Here is a 20283-nt window from a genome sequence, read left to right as displayed (position 1 = left end):
AGGAGCTGCAGCCAGCGGGGGGCCAGGGACCCGGGGGCCCACTGCACACGGACACGGGAGCAGGGTGTCGGGTCCCTCCCGCCCTGGCTCCCCGGGAGCACCACCTGCCCAGCTTGGGGAGCTCGCACCCTGGCCCGTCCGCGGAGTAGTCACCCCGGGAACGCAGCGAGCCCGGGGCTCCATTCCCACGCCTTCGCCCCCTCCCAGACGCAGAACTGGACGCGCAGCTCGGCCCCGACAGCTGCTGGTCCAAGGCCTCAAGAATGAAGGCTGGCAGCCCGGCCACCACCTGTGCCGTCCTACCTTTGCTGCGACAATGCTGAGGCCCATCCCGTTCTGCTTTTTGAGGGTCACCGTGATTACTTCCGGTTCTTTCCTCAGAGGCTGAGCCTAAGAGATGGAAACAGAACTTTACCACAGGCCTGAAACGCAAGGACCGCCACTCGGTCACTCGTTTTCTCTCCGGTAGTGGGGAGAGGAAACCAACGGAGAGTGGAAAAGGAAACAGTAAAAATCAACGAACACAGATACTCCTCCTGGAGTGACCTGGAAAAGTAAATACCAATAGTCTTGACTCCAGAGCCTTAAAGATGAATCATCACAGATGCTATTTAAATGTTATCTAAAGAACTTAATTTATAAAATAAAACTAACCTTGCATTACTATCACATGAGAAAAACCTGATCATAAAATTAAATTTTTACTTTATTATCTTTCAGCGCCAATTACTAGGTGTTTTTTAAAAAAGAAATTTACACTTACTTTACACTGTCTATGGGGAGGACTGCAAAAACAGTGACGACAAAGATGATCTCACATCTCTGTCTCTTAAGAAAATTCAACAGCAAAAATACAGCAGCCACAGGCTTCAGACAGTGGGACCCAAAGTTCTGCATGATTCTGTGAAGCCCGTGGCTGGGGAATAAGTTACCGACCAATGAGACAGGCCAGTTTTTGAACAGATCCACCAACACATGAGCAAGTAAAATTAGCCACTGAAGTTCCATGTCCTGTACATGTCCTACCGCACGTGAAAGAGCCAACAAAAGTGAAGAAGAAACTCCCAGGGCCCACGCTGACAGAATTTAATTAGTTAAACACGTAAGTATGCAGGCACGTGGCCAAGAAGTGGTGACTGTACACACGGCTTGTTAATTCAGAACCAAAGTCTGGATGATAATATTTTAAGGGAAATAAATAAGATTAGGTGACAAAGCTTTTTAAAATATCAAGACCTGAAATCTTCTCAGGGATCCATGAATAAACTAGAAAGTTGAAAAGAATCAGTGATTCCATCTAAGGCACTTGTTTTTCTATGACGTCTGGGAATTAGAAATTGCTGCTGCTGTTACTTGCTATGAGCTAAACAACAGCTAGTAAAGAGTATTAGCGGCACATTCACTGTATCGGTACTTAAATGTGATCTACTTGGTGTAACAGCAATCACCAACTAATACAATTTTTGGAGATGCTCAAATCTAAAGTTTGCTACTAAGCAAAAATAATTACTTTGAATTTAATATACAAAACACATCACACTGTTCACCTTACATTAAGTGTTGTCACCTTACATACTCTGGGTTTCTTAGAAATCAGGTAAGTACTAGGCACAATGTTTCGAGTAAGGAATAAGTTAGGACACCACAAGGAAGTTTCTAAAGCTTCAGTAGACTTGTGGCTGTTTTGCATAGACGAGAATCCCTGAATCTTGGCCTGGGCACACTGGTGTCAGGGCCAGGGGACTGACTGCCACGTCCGTCGCACGTAGCACACGGACCCCGCCCACAGTCACCTGCCCAACGTGTGGTCACTCTGCTTGGCTCCCCTGAACCCTTACGTGGCTTAAGAGGCAATTACATTTAAGGTAACGTTTAAGGTAAATGGAATGGAACAAAAAAGTTCTAAAGGACAAATTTCATTTGTTTGTGTTTTTCCTGGAATGACTTGCTAGTGTACGTGGCATATGACAACTCCGGTCTGGCACCACTTTCTAAGACAAGGAAAAGCACCCTTTCTCGTTTAAAACTCTCTGTGGGAAGCAAGGCAGAATTCTCCCTAAAATCTATGAGGCTAGTGAATGCCGGGATGACCGCTCTTTCAGAAAGATACAGAATATTAGTAAATGATTTGGTACACATTTAAGACAAGGCAGAACTGACTAGAAAAAAGAAAATACTTTTACCAAAGAAAACTTTTCTAATAAAACCCATTGAGACTACTATATTAATATATTTTTTAAATAGGTATCATGGTTGATGTTAACTGTGGGTATAAGTATGCTTTATTTTTAAAAGTACCATTTGTTTATAGACAAAACTATACAGACATGGCCTGAAAATAAAGAAAATATTTTCAAATCGTAAGGCACCCGCTTCTTTTCCTTGTCCATCTGTCATTGTCACGATACTTGCCAGTTCCGTGTTCTCCCGCGTAAGGTGACTCTCATAATCTGCACCTTCAAAATATATCGTCCACGTGCCTGGCGAGCGTGGGTGAGGAATTAACCTGCAAAATCCTGCGGAGAAAACAGGCAGACTGTTAAGAATGCAAAGCACACGTCGGACCCATAATCTTCAACAAGGGAAGCAACCGAAAGCAGCAACTGCATGACGCCTAATGACATTTATCTTCCTGAATTACTTTTACTCTCTCTGAAAACAGCATCATCAGACATTTAAAAGTGCGTATTTGCTTTGGTCCAATGGAATTTCAGCACCAAGCAGAGAAGTGAAATTGGTCTCCCCTCTTCTTTATTCCAAAGACTTTTTCCCTTACATCGATGAAAAATTACGGAAGTGCATGGAAATTGCTTCCTTGCAGACTGGCCTGCTCTGCTCAACTAAGAGCTCCTCAGTCACGCTGAGAATCTCTAACACAGGGAAGGAAAGAGGGGCCAGAGAACGGCACCAGCACAGACGTCTGCGCACAGGCTCACGCACTGGGGCAAACGATTGATTCCACTCGTGTAGCAATTCTGGGGTAGGACTGGCCTCCTTCTCATCACTCTTTGCCCACATTTTCTGACAAGTCACACTCACTTAAATTTCTTCCAAACGAAAATTTAGAATCACTTTATACTGTTTTAAAGAATATCTCTGATACGTTCATCAGGGACAAATGACATCTTTACAAAACTAAGCCTACGTCGTTCCTCATTTGTCAGATCTTACAGAGCTTCTCAGAGATTTCGTGACGAAGTCAGATCACACAGGCCCTGCACAATTCTTTTCTCCAAAGTGGTCTTATTAGCAGCAGCTCACAATTACGAAGAGCACACTGCTTGCCAGACACGCCCTGGTCCCCACGACCTGGGTGCTGGGGGGGTGGGGGTGGGGGGGGCTGTTATCTTTGGACAGTTATGAGGTTGTTTGTGGTAGAGGGAAAAGAAGACATCACAAATATACTCAATTAAAATATGGGCAAAAATTATTTTTACTTAGTTTTAGTCCTTTTTAAAAAAAAAAAATCAGTTTCAATCCAGTTTCATTGAATTATTACTACAATTTACTTCTCTTTCCCATGCTTTAGGGAATCATAATTCTCACGGTTTTGAAACGTCAACAGTTGTAATTTTCTAATTTTTTAAACATCAGGTTTGCACGTCTGGACCATATGCACACAGACGGTTTACTTTCTCAGCACCAGGAACGCACCTCAGGTCAGGTATGAGTCCGTGCTGGTTTTATAGCTTCTCTCATAGAATCGTATCACACGAAAAAGCCAAAGGAACGTAAATTGAGAGCACACAGCAGTTCTTTCCTTGGCTTACAAAAAAATTGAGCATGAAGAATTAAAACCGCTGACGTCATAGAAGAAAACACCCAGTTCTCTGTAAGTCTTATTTAAAAGTGGCTTTGTACTTGGCTACATTATCATCTAAGATGTATGAAAACAGCGTGGGGCCGCCTAGACCGTGAGGAAATACCACGTACGCTCCACAACGAATCATTCGGGAAAGCCTAAGGGGAAATCACGGAAAAAATGGCATCGTGCAGTCAGGATGGCGCTGCCCCCGGGCTGGCCGAGACCCTCTCCGCAGCACCTACTGTGGAGCCGGCAGCTGGGTACCCAGCACGCCTAGCACGTCCCACGGGGGCTGGTGAGTCAGCCTCCGCAGGCTTATTCACAAGGCCCCGAAGAGCAGCTCTGCCGGCACGTGGCCCCGAAGGCCCTCTGCCCGGCACTGAGCAGGCGGAGAGCGGGGACGACCGCCAGCCTGTCCTGCTGGACGCACAGACGGCTCACACACTGGCACCAAGTATCACCGAAGACGGGGAGAACCACGGGGGGGGGGAAGGTGGCAGCAGTGTGAGGGAGAGGCTGAGTCCACAGACAAAGGGATGCTGGCTGGAATTTCAGAAAAACAGGGCCACTGCCGGGAGTCAGACAGCGGGGAGAGGAGTGGACGCGGGGAGCGACCCCATGGAGGCACAGCACACGGTCCAGTACTGGGAGCACGGCTCGTGTGCTTGCAGATAGGGGGCCAGGACTGGCAGGAGATGGTGCCACGCCCAACGGCAGGTGACGGGGACGTTCAGAGCAGGAGAGCAGGAACCAGCCCGGCGGCGAAGGTGCAGGGCTGCTGCGTTGAGTGTCAGGGAGCCCACGGGAGCAGGGAGGACACCCCAAAGCAGCCCCACGGCCCCAGAGCAGCTGCCCTGGCCACCACCTCCCTACCAGGCCCAGGCTCAGGCCACTGCGGCTCAGGGACTCCCGCTGCCCGACTGAAGCTCTCTCAGACGTGCCTGCAGCCCGCACCCCTCCCTTCCGCCCCGCTTGTCCCAGAGTCAGGGCTGAACTGAGGGCTCTGCCAGCCCACCGCCGCCCCCGCCCCTTCATCCTGCACACACACCGATGCTTTAAGAACCACATCCCACCCTGCCTGTGCTTCTCCCAGGACAGCACCAAGAGCTCAGTCAGCGCTCCGGGGAGGGTTATAGACGCGTCTGCCAGCTGCTGTACACACGCATTTCGTTACAAGCAGCAGCCTTTGTAAAATGAATTTTTTAAAACGATCAAAACCTTTGAAGATGTAAAGACCTATTGTGGTGACTGAAACATTCACTGAAGTTAAAAGTCACACTAAGTTTATATATTTATATATCTACAGACCTTAATTTAAGCAAAAAAAAAAATAATAGAAAAGTTAACTCCTAAATTTTGCTTCTCTTCTGCTACTCATCTGAGCTCCACATTACACAAAAGCAGCAGACGAGAAGTGAAATCCGGTCTAATTTAAAAGCTCGTGGCTCAGGTGTAACTGTGGTAGGCAGACCTCATTTTATCGCACTTTGCAAAGACTGTTTCCCACAGATGGGAAGGTCTGTGGCAGCCCTGCACCAGGCAAGGCTGTCGACGCCACTTTCCCCACAGCATCTGCTCACTTCAGGTCTGCGTGTCACATTCTGGGAATTCTTGCACTCTTTCAAGCTTTTCCATTATTATCGTGTGTGTCACGGTGGCCTGTGATCGCTCTGTGACGACTCAGACTTGCTGAGGCTTGGACGGTGACCAGCATTTCTCAGCGATAAGGTACTTTTTTATCGAAGGCCCGTCCATTGCTTTTCAGACGTACTACTTCTGCACGCCTAACAGACGGATTACAGCACGGTGTGAACATAACCTCCGCACACGTGCTGGGAACCAGAGCTCCACGCGCCTTGCTTTCCTGCGGCGTCCTCTTCATCGCCGTGGCCTGGAACCAGACCCACGGCGCCTCCCAGGTGGGCCTGTGTCTTCCTCGGAACACATCAACAAGAGGGTGGACAGAGGGCACAGAGTAAAAGCGGGAAGCGAGCTGCGCTGTGCATCGGCACACACGCGCGTGCGAGCTTGGCATCGTGACGTGCACGGGCTCGCCCCGTGCCACAGTGCCAAGGGCTCCACACTCAGCCACCTGCTCAATCCTCAAGACAGCCCCGTGGGGTGGCACCGTCGACACGCCCACTGCACGGGGGAGGTCAAAGGCGACAGTGGGGTCAGAGCTCCGGCCGTCTGGTTCTAACGCTGGTGCTGTTCTTGCCTGCTCTGCTCTGGGGGCACCAACACTTACGGTTCGCGCTAACGGGGCAGATGGAGCTCCCAGGCTCTCACAGAACCCAGGAGGGAGGGGCAGCCAAGGTCCCTCCTGCTGTAACCTGACACCAGGCAAGCTCGCGGGTAGCCGGGGCAACACCCAGGACCCCATGGTCTGCACGCCTCTGACCCCACGTCCCCACGGGACGCTCCCTTCCAAGCCGCTGGACCCCCAGCTTTTCCAGCACACAGGGCGCACACAACGCGGGTGGGTTGACACACACGAGTGCAAGGCTCGCCTGCATGCGGGCCAGCTCGGATGCCAGGTGTGGGCACCGCCACCCACCTCTCTGGCACAAAGGGTCCAGAAACTCCTGTAAGCCATTTGGGATGTTTCTGACAACGTCGCAGGAGTAGCCGTCCTCGGGCAGAAGGAACGGCAGCTGCAGGTCGGGGTCCTCCTCCAGCTGCACCTCCCGCCCGTCACTGCGTGCCAGCTCGTCGGCCGTGTTCTCCGCCACAGCCACCACATGCTCCATCAGGTCCTGGTTGGAAAACAGACACAGAGCTAAGGACACGCTCGGTGACGGGCGCAGCTGACCTGCAGCTGTCAGAAAAACGTCTAAGCACGTGTAGCGTGGCTACATACACACGCACAGGGAGAGTGAAGTCTATCAACAATTCAAATCAGTCTGTAAAGCAATAAAACACTAGTACAGCACACACTCTTAATATGTCAGCTTCCATATTAATTATTAATTTCCAAAGACCTGTAGTTTTAAACAGAAAGAAATTTTTCGACCACAAGAAAACGGTCTTTTTCCCTTCTCAAAAATAGTTTTTTCCTTGCACAATTTTTTAACATCCATTTGCTAATAACCTTATTTTTATACTTAACGACATCGGAAAAATCTAACACAATGTTAAATGTAAAAAAAAATCAGGACAAAAGTATCTGTTCCCGGCTTACGCAGAGGTTATTGCCTTATTATGGGATTATGGGTGATTCTTGTTTAAAAACTTTCCGGTAGTGAGATAACGTACACACAGGACAGTTCACAAATCCTAACTGTACAGCTCCGCCCCCACCAACCAGCCCGCTCGGGGGACCGAACCACACCCACTGCGAAGCTGCCCTCACTGCCCTGCCCTCCGTCCCCAAAGTCTCGGCCACCCAGGCTTCTAAGCCGCGTCCTCCTGTGTCCCCGAGTCCGTGCAAAGGGAAGCCCAGGGTGTAGAGCTGGTGCGTGACTTCCTGCGTTGCTGTGCAGCCGCGTCAGGCTCCTCTACCGGACTGCGACACGGTCTATTTGGGGACAGGTAGTAGTTTCCAGGTTTGGGCGATTCTGTACCTGTCTTCTGTAGGCATAAACCCCACACTGGAGATCAAGCCATCCATCCAATTAGGTTACTTCTCTGCCGAATTCTCAGGGCACGTGCAGCATTCCTCTCTATAGAGAGCCAGCTGCAGCACGTACTGTTTTCTGTGCTTCTCACCCTCTGTCCCTTCTAGGAGGCATCCCAAAATAGCAGACTCTGTTCTGGACAAGAACCTGGGTTTTACCAGGCAGACACCTCTGCACAGGTTGGGGAGCCCCTGCAGCTATTGCTGCGTGAACACAAGGATGGCACTCGGGGTCTCGGGTCACAGCGCCGCGCCCGAGAACTCAGATGTCAGGGCAACTTCCTCACTCCCCGCCCCGGCTTTCCAACCATTTTCCAACAACCTCAATCCCCGAATTAAATCCCTTTCTACTTAACATGCTTATGTAGTTTCCACTTCTTGCACCGACCTCTAACTCATACAGACATCAATAGCAAAAGTGACCTCGTGAGACGACCAAGTGAATGATCTTACTTACTAAAGAAATAAGGGAACTGATTACATAAATTTTCCTTTTTCTCCACATTTCCCTGTGCAGACACGGCCCGCATGGAGTGGCAGTGTGGTGCTGTCACTTACTGTAGGGACAAAAGGCTCATCGGGTGCACAGTGGTAGTTCTGAAGTAAGGCTTGAAGCTGCAGCGAATTTAACTTGAAGCAGGTACTGTTTATATTTGGGATGTCATCGGGTGCGTACTTATCCATCGTGAGCAAAGTGGTTGCCTAATTTGGAATGAGCAACATGAAAGATCATGATTTAAAAGTATTTCATAAATATTCCCCTTTACATAACATTTGTAAAACTGCAATAACTTGCTAATTTGATTTTGAAATGCAGGGTGTTTTTAAGAAAATACAGTTCCATTAACATTACCTATATGTGTTAAACTGAACTCAAAGCATCGTAAAGGTTTTTAGATGAATTGTTTTATTAAAATATATATTTATAATGAGACTCAATAATTTATGTTCAGAGAGCATTTAAAACTTCTTAGAGGGCTTCCCTGGTGGTGCAGTGGTTAAGAATCCGCCTGCTGATGCAGGGGACGCGGGTTCGTGCCCCGGTGTGGGAAGATCCCACATCTTCCCACAGAGCGGCTGGGCCCGTGAGCCATGGCCGCTGAGTCTGTGCGTCCGGAGCCTGTGCTCCGCAACGGGAGAGGCCACAACAGTGAGAGGCCCACATACCGCAAAAACAAACAAAAACAAAAACAACAAAAACTTCTTAGAAACTTCAACATTTATATAACCACTAAGATCACCAATTACTAAGGTCTGAGTAAAATACCACTGTAATGACTTCTTTTTTAAAAGATTTATTTATTATTTATTTGTTTAATTTATTTATTTTTTGCTGCATCAGGCCTTAGTTGCAGCACGTGGGATCTTCGCTGAGGCACGCGGGATCTTCCATTGTGATGGGCAGGCTTCTCTAGTTGTGGTGCGCGGGCTCCAGGGCGCGTGGGCTCTGTAGTTTGTGGCCCGCGGGCTCTCTAGCTGAGGAGCACAAGCTTAGCAGTTGCGGCGCGCAGGCTTAGTTGCCCCGCGGCATGTGGGACCCCAGTTCCCGGACCAGGGATCAAACCCACGTCCCCTGCACTGTAAGGTGGATTCTTTCCCACTGGACCACCAGGGAAGTCCCTGTAATGACTTTTTAAATAACTCGCTGATTCAATGAAAGTAAGAGGGCAGAAACCTCTTTCGAAACTAAATCTTTTTAAGAGACTGAGAAAAAAATACAAAATTATACACTGTAATAATACACTGTAATAATACACTGTAATAATAATAATACTAAAAAAATGTCCTAGGGTATGAGGCTCTAGATACTCATTTCCTTAACTGCAAAACACCAGTTTCTAGTCTTAATACCTAGGAAGTTCCTAGAACTGGTTAAGCCATTAGGACATGGCTCTGCTGTACTCCTTTGTTCCTTTCCTCTTCTCCTGCTCTGTTCCTGGTGACCTGATGATTTTCTGCAGTGGTGTGCTTAGATCCCTTTCTCTTTATCTGTGTATCTGCTATAGGTCTTTGCTCTGCGGTCACCTGGCTTTGTATTCCTAAAGAGGCAGTCACCATCCATTTTCAAACTGGACTTTATCTTTCAGTAAGGAGCTTCATGAAATATACCTCACTATTCTCAATTTAAAAAACCCTTTAAGGTATTTATTCTACTGAGTACCACCTATTACGGGCTGTACTGTGTCCTCCAAAATTCATATGGGGAAGTCCTAACCCTGTTTACCTCAGAACGTCACTTTATTTGGAGACACGATCCTAACAGAAGGAATCAAGTTAAATCAGGTCAGTAGGTCTGGCGTCTTCATAAAAGGCGGACGTTTGGACACAGGTGTGCGTCCAGGAAGACAAAGGCAGAGGCGGGGACGGGTGGTGTGTCCACAAGCCCGGGGACACCAAAGACTGCCAACAGCCAGCAGAGCCTACGGAGGCCTGGAGCAGAGTCTCCCTCGCAGGAACCAACGTGCCCTGGCCTTGACCTCAGACTTCTGGCCTCCAGACACAATACATTTCTGCTGTTTAAGCCACCACATTTGTGCACTTTGTTCAAGCAACCCAGGCAAACTAATAAACCTACGTGTACATGTGAAAAACCCCAGAAGGAGGGTGCTGAGCTCTGCGGAGTCCACGTTCCCCCCGTGGTAGAACCAGAGACGTGTACGACAGCGCCACTGAGCGGGGCAGCGGGGCTGGGACCACCCACCTGCACGATCCTGCTGAGGTGGCAGTCGGCCGCCAGCTCCAGGCCCTGCTTCTCCGCCCAGGCCTCCACGTGCCCGAGCTGCTGGCGGATGATGGCGCCCCAGTAGTGGGAGCACAGCCCCGACTCGGGGTCGGTCACCAGCCTGTTGAACAGCCACATGTTGATGAAGTGGAAGAGCTGGGAGAAGAGCTGGATGGTCAGCGCGGCGTTGACCCGGCAGCGGCGCAGCAGCGACATGGCCCCCGTGAGCGTGTGCAGCACGTCGTCTGTGCAGAGAGACGGCACTGCGTCACCGAGAGCGCTCCGGAATTAGCGGTAAACGCGCGTGACGTCCGTTCAACCTCTTTAGAACAGCAGTCTCACCCCAACAGGGAGCAGTGACGTGGTCTCGAACCACCAATACGTAGCGGTATGAACTGTATCTACTGAAGTTCACCCGGACAGACCTCTGGGAAAGTCTGATGTCGCACCAGCAGGATGCGACAAGGTAACTCTTCTTAAACAAGACACGTGGTGATCACAATTTATTAGTTAAGAATGCCAGATCCAATAGAATGTCTCATTACTTTCATAATACCTCCCTCTCACATACAGCAAATATTAAAATGAAGCTAAACAAACAGGAGAAGGAGGGAAGGAGGGGACGAAGGAGAAAAAGAGAAGCCTAACCTATTTTGGGTCTCTGCAGACTGTTCTCTTCGGGGTCGTCCAGAAAGGCTGGCATGTAATTATTCAGTTCTGACTGAAGACAGTGAACCAGGTATCTGAAAATACGTAAACAATTTTAATAATCTCAGAAGGACGCCCTGCTATCATCAGACATAATATCACAAGAGAAACAATTCGTACTGTTTAGAAATATCTTTCATGTAAAAAATATATGTAAGAGTTCTACTCTCAGGATTCTTGAAACACAGCTAAGTGAATTAAATTTATTAAATCAACACATTTTGCATATAGTTAATTATGCTTCTTGATATCCATCTTCAATTCGGGTAAATAAAACCCCTTAAAATTAGTTTTGAAAATTTAACCAGAAAACATGATTGAAATCTTTACAGAACAGTATCATCTCCAGACACACGTTCTTACTTAAAGGCCATCTGAACCAAGTGTGCTAGAACATCCTGGGCATCCAGCGTGATTCGACTCAGATCTCGGTCCTGCTTTATGAAGTTGAGCAGCTCAGATGCATTCGCCATCCAGAAAGCAAGCGCCCCTGCGATATTCTTCTGTTTCTGTAGACAGAACACGTTTCCATAGCAACCACAGGACAAACAACAACAATAAAAATAAAAAGGAATGCTCTTGAAAAGCTGCTGAAGATAGACCAGTACCTTCCCATTTTCACCAAGGTATTTACCACAGATACCAGATACGTGCAGAGGAATTTGGGTACATACATAGCAATGGAAAGTAAAAACCCACTGCAACTTCTTAGGATTCATGTATAGACACACGGATCTAATGAGCTACAATTTATGGAATCAGTGGGGGGAAGGAGGTATCGAATAATACAACACCAAATTGGAGATTGTGCATTATCTGGTAATCTGTGAAGTATACACACGTGTATCCATGGTTACCCAACAGCCACCCTGATACTCAAAGTCACTGGCTTGGACACCAAGCAACTCGGTATCAAGTACTGATCTATCGTGTCATCTCCCGACCACATGTGCAGGCCAGGCAACCTCAGATGAGATCCAAAGAATAGGAACCAAGGATAAACAATAAAGAGAAGAAACAGAACTTTTGTCATTTCATATCCACACTGAAGTGCATTAAGCAAAAGTTATGAAATGCTGATAAAGGCTGCACAGTCCAAAAAGGGTTTTAGTACTGCATGTTCCAGCTGCCAAATGAGTGTTATGAGCCTCGGTCCGGTTGTTGTTGTACTTTGACATGGAAGCAGCATGAGAAACTCAGCTAAGCCAACACAGCCAGGAGGATCGGCTCCCAGCAGTATGTCCTACCTGATCAACCTGGTCTACTTCCTGGAGAAAAACAGACGCGGGGAAACCAAGCAGAACGAGAGAAAGAAACTTGTAAACAATCATGATAGTTAAAAAAAAAAAAAAAAATCAAAACACTAACATGAAGGTACGACATGAGGGTACGACACTTAGTTACGCTATTCCCACGTTACACACTCATTTACAGTCTGAGGCAGCTTTGGAAGCCTAGGGCATAAACGATTAGTTTCATGTTCTTAAAACTGGCACAGTAACGAAGGGAATTCCTAGAGTTTATCTATAAAGAAGATGTTACAATAAACAAATGAATACACTGATCTCTTTAAAAGATTTACAAAGAAAAGGACTTCTTAACATCTCTTAACAGCGTTGCGTGTTTGAGACGACTTAAACGTACATAACTTGAGAGTCTATTCTCCTGGACCAGTTAATAAGAATGAAAAACAAGAAAGACCAGCAAAAACAGTAAGAGCTGAGAACTTAAAAATGTATTAAAGACGCATTATTTCTATACTAGAAAGGAGTAACTTGTTTTTTGAAAGTAGGTTTTTACAAAAAATGAAAGAATTTTAATTATTCCATAATTACTCTCTAAAAATTGAAGACTTTTAGATCTTCAATCTTAATATTGAAAATTTTTAGATCTCCAATCACATACTGAACCTAAATCTGAAGTCTGAAAGGCTTGTCCTGATAATGGTGATTTCACTGCCTAGTTAAGGAAAGTCCATCAAAAGTAGTTTGCTGATGGGAGTCTGATAATTTGAAATCCAAACGCGATGGAAGACAGACAATGGCTCTGAATGACAACTGGAAAGGAAATCCACATCTGTCTATAAAATAATAAGAGAGTAACAAAATGGTATCCAACTAGAACGACTTTCCTTTTTATCTGTTTCCTCACTTGGGTAGAAGACTCATAACCTCCTCAAATTCACAGGCTAACCACTCAAACATAAAAGAAACCCTTCTTGAAAATGTCTGGCCTTTTAAAACAGTTCTGAGGGAATTAAAAGACTAGTCTGCCTCAAACTAGTCTTTTCTAGTTTGAAAAGTATCCTGACAGGAGAAAAACAATCAAACCATCTAGCCATGCTATGTATCATTATATACCTAGAGTTTCACAGCTGAGTAATAAATAGTGTTGACAAGTGATTTAGGAACACTTTTTAAAAAAATCTGTACGTTTACTTTTAAGGACTTTAAACCTCCAAGTTATCTAAAAGTCTGGAAAACGATTATGCCAATTTTATCAACTACAGACAAGACAGTACTAAAGGAAACAAACCATTCTGCCACGAAAATATCCTAATTTCCCGAAAACTTTAAAACTGGTTTATGAAAGAACTTGAATCTGATTTTCATCGTAAGTGAGAAATGTCACGATGTCCATTATACCTACACAAGTTTGCTATCAAAAAACCCAGATGCTAACTACCAACATCCTAGTAGGCTCATTATAAAAGAACAAGTCCTTTTGCATAACCATTAAAAAATTCTAAGGAGGTGTCAGGAACTGATGGGGCGGGTAATGGAGAGAAACTGCTCGGTGGGTGAGGGGTCTGTCTGGAGTGATGGGAAAGCTATGGAACCAAGTTCAGGAGGCTGCACAACACTGTGAATGTACTGATGCTACCCAACTACTCACTTTAAAAGGGTTCATTTTATGTTACGTGAATTTCACCTCAGTAATTTATTATTATTTTTTAAATTCTCAATGCCTTCTCACAACTAGTGTAATTTCAAGGGTCTTTTTCATGATCATTATGTTACCATGTACAGTCTCTCTTCCCTTATTTTAAATTTTGGAGGGAAGAAACAGAAAAGTTTACATTTCTTTTCAACTTTTAAAGCTACACAATTTCTAATCCTACTTATGTAACTTTCGTTTTAGAAAAGATTAAGACGAAGTCAAACATGTAAGCAAATCTGAAATGTTAAAAAAACTAACTTAACTGATTTAAAAATTATAAACACGGTCATTGAACTGGCTTTGCAGGCTGGCGCTTACCTGAATGACCCCTTCCATCATGCTCACCATCTTGTTGACAATGGCAATCACTTTGTGCGTCCGTTCTGCGGGACTGACATCGGGTCTGTACTGGCTGGACAATACATACCGACACGCCATATATAACACGTATGTAGGTGACAACTTAAAATGGACTGTAGAGCTATTAGTGTAATTTATAATGGCAGATAAAAATGAATCTTCAGCTGTGAAAAGATTTCAAAAAAGAAGAAGAAGAAAAAAAAAAAAAAGAACAAAAAAACCCCATGAAAATCAGATGGAGAAAAATGGAACAAGAAGTAATTCACTACCAATGCAATCTGAAATTACTCACAACTTTCCCTGAATTCAATGCTTGCAGGCAGTATTAGGTCAGGCCCAGGAGCGTCCTGAGTTCTGAAAGAGGAAAATGGCCATTTCTTAAAATCCGGTCACATGAGCTAATAACATCACCGACAGCCAGTGCAGATTTCTGCAACTATTTCTTAAATGTCTATATATAAAATTTTTTCAAATAACACACAGCCCGATGACTGGTTTTCACGTGGAACCTATTCAAGCGTTCAAATGAGTGAACTGGGAGTGACCACGTCCCAGCTCCTCACAGAGGTCAGGTCCTTGAAGTATCTGCTTCCCTCAGGAGAACAGATCTGACCCTGTTTCTTTATTATTGATGAAGACGTCGCGTGGAGCAGAGAGATCAGGCTGCCAGGCACCTGCTACCGCGATGGCTCAAGTGACAATGAAGAGACACTGCTGGGAGACACAGAGAAAATCTAAACCACACTGAGCTTGAAACTGAGCTCTCACACAGGAAAAGGAAAAGTGTCCTAAGAGCTAGACATCGCCTTTCTCTCCCAATAGAGGTTAGACACGTGACCCCTGCCATTCCAGGTCCCCTCGACCACTCAGTGTTAGCATTTGTCCCCGCGCACGGTGACCACGCCGTAGGATGACTAACACGGCTGACTACAGATCTGCAGGTACAGACGGGCGAACTAAAGTGATTCCTTTCCAACAACAAATGTTCTGGTCCCTCCATCCTCATCTCCACGCACCAAAAGATGAATAAGGAGAAATATAATGTGGGTTCATTCAAACTATCATAAACATGAAAAGTAAAAACAAAAAAACCTTCTTTTCACCAAATTACATGCTTCAAAGTTTATTATCCAGTCTATGATTTATTAATTTGGATTTAACTCAATAATTTAGGTATAAAAATGCTCTTAGAAACAGAAGTAATTCAAAAGCTCAATTATTTTAATGTCTTTCTTATGCTGCCGTATTTGTAAACATCTGAAATTGTAGCTAAGCAGTTGTTTTCAATTTAATACCCATAACGTGAACCTGGATAAATTTTTACCAAATTTTTTTAATGCTTCATCACTTCAACACATCTATTAAAAATAAGGAATTTAAATTCTCATTGAAAAAATTTTAAAAATGTGTCAGTGGTACTTTAAAAGTCTTTTCCATCATTCATAATTGTTTCCTTGACTAAGGTTAGTATTTAATCGCTCATGAAAGCTACTTAGATTTTTATGACCGCACCAGTGTAGAAGAACTGCTTATACTAACAATGTATCATATACACGAAAAACAGAGACTGAAAATGGGAAGAACCATGTGTTTCCATCACTGTCCTCATACCAACAAAGCAACACGTATTTATATCCAATAAAACTTCAACAAGTCTTGGCAAAACAAAAGAATATGACCCTGCAAAAAACTTAACTAAACTATATGCTCACAGGAAAAAATAATTTCTGACATATAATTAATCATCATATGGCTATTCTGACACTATATTATCATATATTTATTAACTGTTAATATGTTAGTAAGTATATACTTATTAATTTTGCATACCCTAAAAACATTATCCTAATCAATCTTCCCCTCCCCTAATGATGATTTGCTTATTCAAGTATTTATGGGCTAAGAACTATGATACACACCTCTTGATCACCTTATAAGCAAATGGAGGTTAACTCCTTATAATACTAATTCACTGTTCTGAACATCTAATCCTAGAATACACTACCAAAAACAAGTCCGGACACAGAAAGTAGGCTATTTATTATTATATCTAAAAAAAATTCTCCACGTATAATGATTCATATTGTAATTGTAAAAAAATTCACAAAAAAATACTGAATAATAACCAAAACCCTATAATAAAAATGAGGTAAAAACTTGAGATTCCCAGATGAGTCCACAGATTTAATCACTATGATGAACGCTATTAAAATCTTACAATGTACAGTGCCCTCTGCTGCAAGACGGAAAACTTAAGAACTGTATCAGTCGCTTGTCGCCTGTCACCAAATGTAAGCGACCTGCCTCAGCTAATGCCTTGGTTACTGGATCTGCGAAAGGGAACGGTCAGCATGGCCTCATCAAAAGTCTGAAAAGCACCAAAGACGAGCGCTCCCGGCTCCACTGCTGATAACGAGAGCGTTCACACCCAGCTCCCCCGTTTCTGTGCGAGGAGGGCTCACCACCTACAATGAACCACCATGCTTTCCTACACCGAAACAATTTTAGAAGCCACAAGGAAGCAGAATTCTGACTTAAGGTGAGATATATTTAAAAATCTTAAGAAAAGGAAATAACAAAAGGTCTATGTTCTCTGTTCAAAAAAACTAGGCAAGACCAGTGCCAGCAGAGAAAAAGACTCATCTCCGTCTATCAACGGGGAGCCGTCAGGGCGTGAGACAGAGCAGGATGCGCTCCGTGACTCTGAGACACTCAACCTCAACCTCATTCTTGGCTCTGTGTATTTTTAAACACGTGAGGATTTCCTCTGGAAATGGGTCAAATGATTAGTCTTATCTAAATATCAAAATGATCAAATATTAAAATCCTCCAAAAATTCCCTTTCTCCCTGTTTTTACGAAGTAGCACATTTAACATGGAAACATCTTAATTCAAACTGCCTCCCGTTTCACCTGGATGAGGCCGTGGCATGTAAGCGAGGGATGTAACTGTTGATGAAGCTTTTTTTTTTCAATTCAGTAACATGAAAAGGAAATAACCTTAAAGCACTGCTAACACTCTAAAAATGTCAGCCAAACCTCTGGAGTGAGTAACCTTTAACCCAAACCCTCTCCAGGTGTACTTTCACTCCTTTCACAATTCCAAAGGCCCCCATTTCCCACCTGCTTTCTTGCCTGCGGTAGTCCAGCTGCTGTTCCACTCTGACCATGGGCTTCACCATCCCTCGCTCGGCGGTGCTGGCGGCAGACAGCCCCCTGTCGCCGTCCAGCCTGGAGGAGCTCTAAGTCCAGAGGAAACACAGGGCGTTTAAACACAGCACGCGGACCAACCACGCTTCACACTCGGTCAGCATCGCGGGGGAGGCGGGGGGGGGGGGCGCAGAGGGACAGGAGAGGCCAGGAGGGGCCCAGCAGTGCCGAGGATGCCACGTCCACGGCAGTGTGCCCAAGAGCACAGTCACTGAGAGAATAACAGCACACACGGCCACTCTCCCCGTCTGGCTCTAAAACACAGGCATGCAGGCGTGGGGCACACACACCAGGGCCCTGCAGCAAGTCCAGTAATAGCAGCGACCTGACTCCACGGAGTTCTCTTGGGTCAGGACACAGTGGACAGGGTATGTGCACAACGCGAAGAGGCGGCTCTCTGTTTACTTGTGAGTTTTAAGGAAGGATGAAGGAATTCACTCATCACAGCTCAAAACCTAGTGAAGGGTTCAGTACCGAAACTGGCTCGCTTCCTGCCCTTAATCAACACAGGGAAAAGACACCTATGAAGCAACCCCACACAGTCGATGTAAGTCCCTCCAAGCAGTGCCCAGTCCTAGCCAGCCTGTGGCTGACAGAGGGATGAGTTACTGATGTTCAGAGAACAATCAGAACAGAATCAATAAATTTAGGTAAAAAATCCATTGCAGCAAAAAATTTATGTAAGACTTCTTGCTACATCCCTTACTGTAGAAACTGAGCACAGATAAGTAAATAAAACTCACCCTGGCCTTACCCACCAGAATTAACCTTGTGCAGCATGTACCTTTCCATTCTTTGTATCTCCCATCAATGGCATTACACAGCCTACACTCTGTAAAAGATACTTTTTCTAATGCTGTAGACATCTCGTAATATTATTTTTATGTTACAGAATTGTAATGGCTGTATTAACATTCTGTTGTCTATTCGTCAAGGTTCATTAAACCAATTTTTATTAGGTTGTTTAAAATGTTCATCAGTATAAAGTGTCAGGATAGCTGTGCCTGTTTGTGTGTGTACACACACACACACACACACACACACACATATTCACACACAGTAATTAATTACTTTGTTAAGGTATGGCTACAGAAATAAAATTGCTTGGTCAGTGGATGGCGACATTTAGACTACAAAAAGTTGTTATAAATGAATAATGGTAAGGCAATGAACAAATAAACTGCTATGTTTATAAACTAACATGTTACAAAACCACTTTAGCTGTTTTCAAATGGTTTTTAGAACAAATGCTCACAAAACAGCTGAAGGAAGCAGGAAAGAAAGGTGTGTGTCTGTGTAGAGAAGGATTTAACCATGTTAAAATACACATGAACACACACACGCATAGGAGTTCAGATAAGGATCTACCAAAATTTTACCAAAAGCCAACCATGAACTGTTTTCAGTTTTTTTTACACGTTTTCTCAATTTAGCCAAGTGTTCTATATTGACTATGCGTTCTTATAAGAAGCAAAATTTTTTCTAAAGATGGTTATCATATCGGGTTCTGAGAGTACTTATTCATTAAGTTGCTTAGAAGACCTTTACTGAGACTTGTACGTACTAACAGGCATTCTTCTAAGCAGCAGAAGTGCAGCAGTGAGCACACAAGCCCTACCACCCTCACAAGCTCACACTCCACAGTCAATCGACAAACAAGTAGCGTACGGTATCAAGGGCTGCACAAAGAATGTCACGTACGGTGTGCACTAGTGCCAGGGCGCTCAAGGAAGACTCCTTCATGGAGGAGACTGCAGAGGAAGCCCGAGGCAAGAAGGGGCTCGCTGGGGGACAACCAGTGGAAAGAGCGTTCCACGAGAAGCAGGCCCACCCGGCCTTTGGGTGGGAAGGGGGTGGGCGTCCCGGGAACAGAAGCAGTGGTGGCACATGCTGAGCTGAGAGGGAAGGGGGCCGGGCCCCAGGAGCTGTGTGACACAGAGCGACGACCGTGTGACAGCGGGACAAGAAACCACCCAGAGGCTTCGGAAGCAGGGCAGTAGCAACGTCTAATTCACGTCTTTAATACCTCGGTTCAGCTGCCGGGAGGAGAATGACGGGCCAGGGAAGAGCAGAGGAGGGGCTGCCGTCTAAGAAGCTCTGCGGTCCCTCCGCCACAGGACGGCTGCAGCCTGAGCCAGACTCTCCCGGGGACGACAGACAAAGGCGGGTCAGAGGGCAGGGGCCGTGCCGGCGGGACCTGCCGATGACCGGGTGAGGGCGTGACCAGGTGAAGGGACGAGGGGGGCCAGGGTGGCCCGCGACAGGTTTCTGTCGAGCGATGCCGAGGACGCTGGAGGACGGGACGTCAGGCCCCGAGGTGGGGAAGGGTGAGGGAGAGAAGGTGCGTGAGAAAGAAAGTCTCCGTTTGTCTCAGCTGCGTTGAATGTGACGGGTGCTGCAGAGTCTGGGGGGCTGGCGCCCAAGACGGGAGTGGCGCGCACAAAGGGCATCCAACTGTCTAAGGTCAGCTGGGAACAGGTACCAACGGAAGAGGGGGGCCCGAGGTCTGAAGCCTTGGCCCCCAATTTCAGAATCAGGTGGGGGGGGGACGGGGACCCACCAATCAGACTGAGGAGGAAGGTGCCGTGAGACGGGGGCGAGAGAGGCCCTGGGGCAGAGGGCGTGCACCCGCTGGGTGGTGCTGGCACCGCCGAGACGGACCACATGGGACCTGGAACCGGGGGCGTCGGTGCCCGGGACAGGCGCGGCCCTACGAGCGGGAAAGGAGATGGAGTGCAGGCCGTGAACACGGCCAACGCCGATGATCCCTGCCAGAAACCGTGCTGAGAACACGAGTAGGAAACGGGCAGTAGCTGGAGAGGACAGCAAGGAAGGGTTTTAAAAATCTGTTCCGGTGCCCGAAGATGAGCCCCACGCGAGCAGCTCCTGCCCCCGAGCCGGGCCCGTGAACGGCGCGGTGGAA

The 20283-nt window shown here is 46.1% G+C and overlaps 1 protein-coding gene across 14 annotated transcripts in view; it reads right to left on the bottom strand.

The window, feature by feature from the left end:
• AFDN (afadin, adherens junction formation factor) overlaps nt 1-20283 on the bottom strand; it is a 139438-nt gene that overhangs the window by 37321 nt on the left and 81834 nt on the right. For 7 of the 14 annotated variants that reach the window (XM_070043504.1, XM_070043506.1, XM_070043507.1 and 4 more), the window contains exons 12-22: nt 17274-17392; nt 14444-14505; nt 14110-14315; nt 12099-12119; nt 11215-11360; nt 10792-10886; nt 10123-10388; nt 7980-8123; nt 6363-6561; nt 2413-2516; nt 304-390 (exon numbers count right to left, since the gene is read on the bottom strand). In XM_070043504.1, the coding sequence (XP_069899605.1) occupies nt 304-390; nt 2413-2516; nt 6363-6561; nt 7980-8123; nt 10123-10388; nt 10792-10886; nt 11215-11360; nt 12099-12119; nt 14110-14315; nt 14444-14505; nt 17274-17392 (1449 nt within the window). The remainder of the gene's footprint in view (nt 1-303; nt 391-2412; nt 2517-6362; nt 6562-7979; nt 8124-10122; nt 10389-10791; nt 10887-11214; nt 11361-12098; nt 12120-14109; nt 14316-14443; nt 14506-17273; nt 17393-20283) is intronic. The other 7 variants (XM_070043509.1, XM_060283934.2, XM_060283929.2 and 4 more) reach the window with 1 other exon arrangement.

The sequence above is a fragment of the Globicephala melas genome, chromosome 14 (assembly GCF_963455315.2).
Source record: "Globicephala melas chromosome 14, mGloMel1.2, whole genome shotgun sequence".
NCBI lineage: Eukaryota > Metazoa > Chordata > Mammalia > Artiodactyla > Delphinidae > Globicephala > Globicephala melas.
Note: the sequence above shows the minus strand (reverse complement) of the source record. Positions and strands in the feature narration are given on the sequence as shown.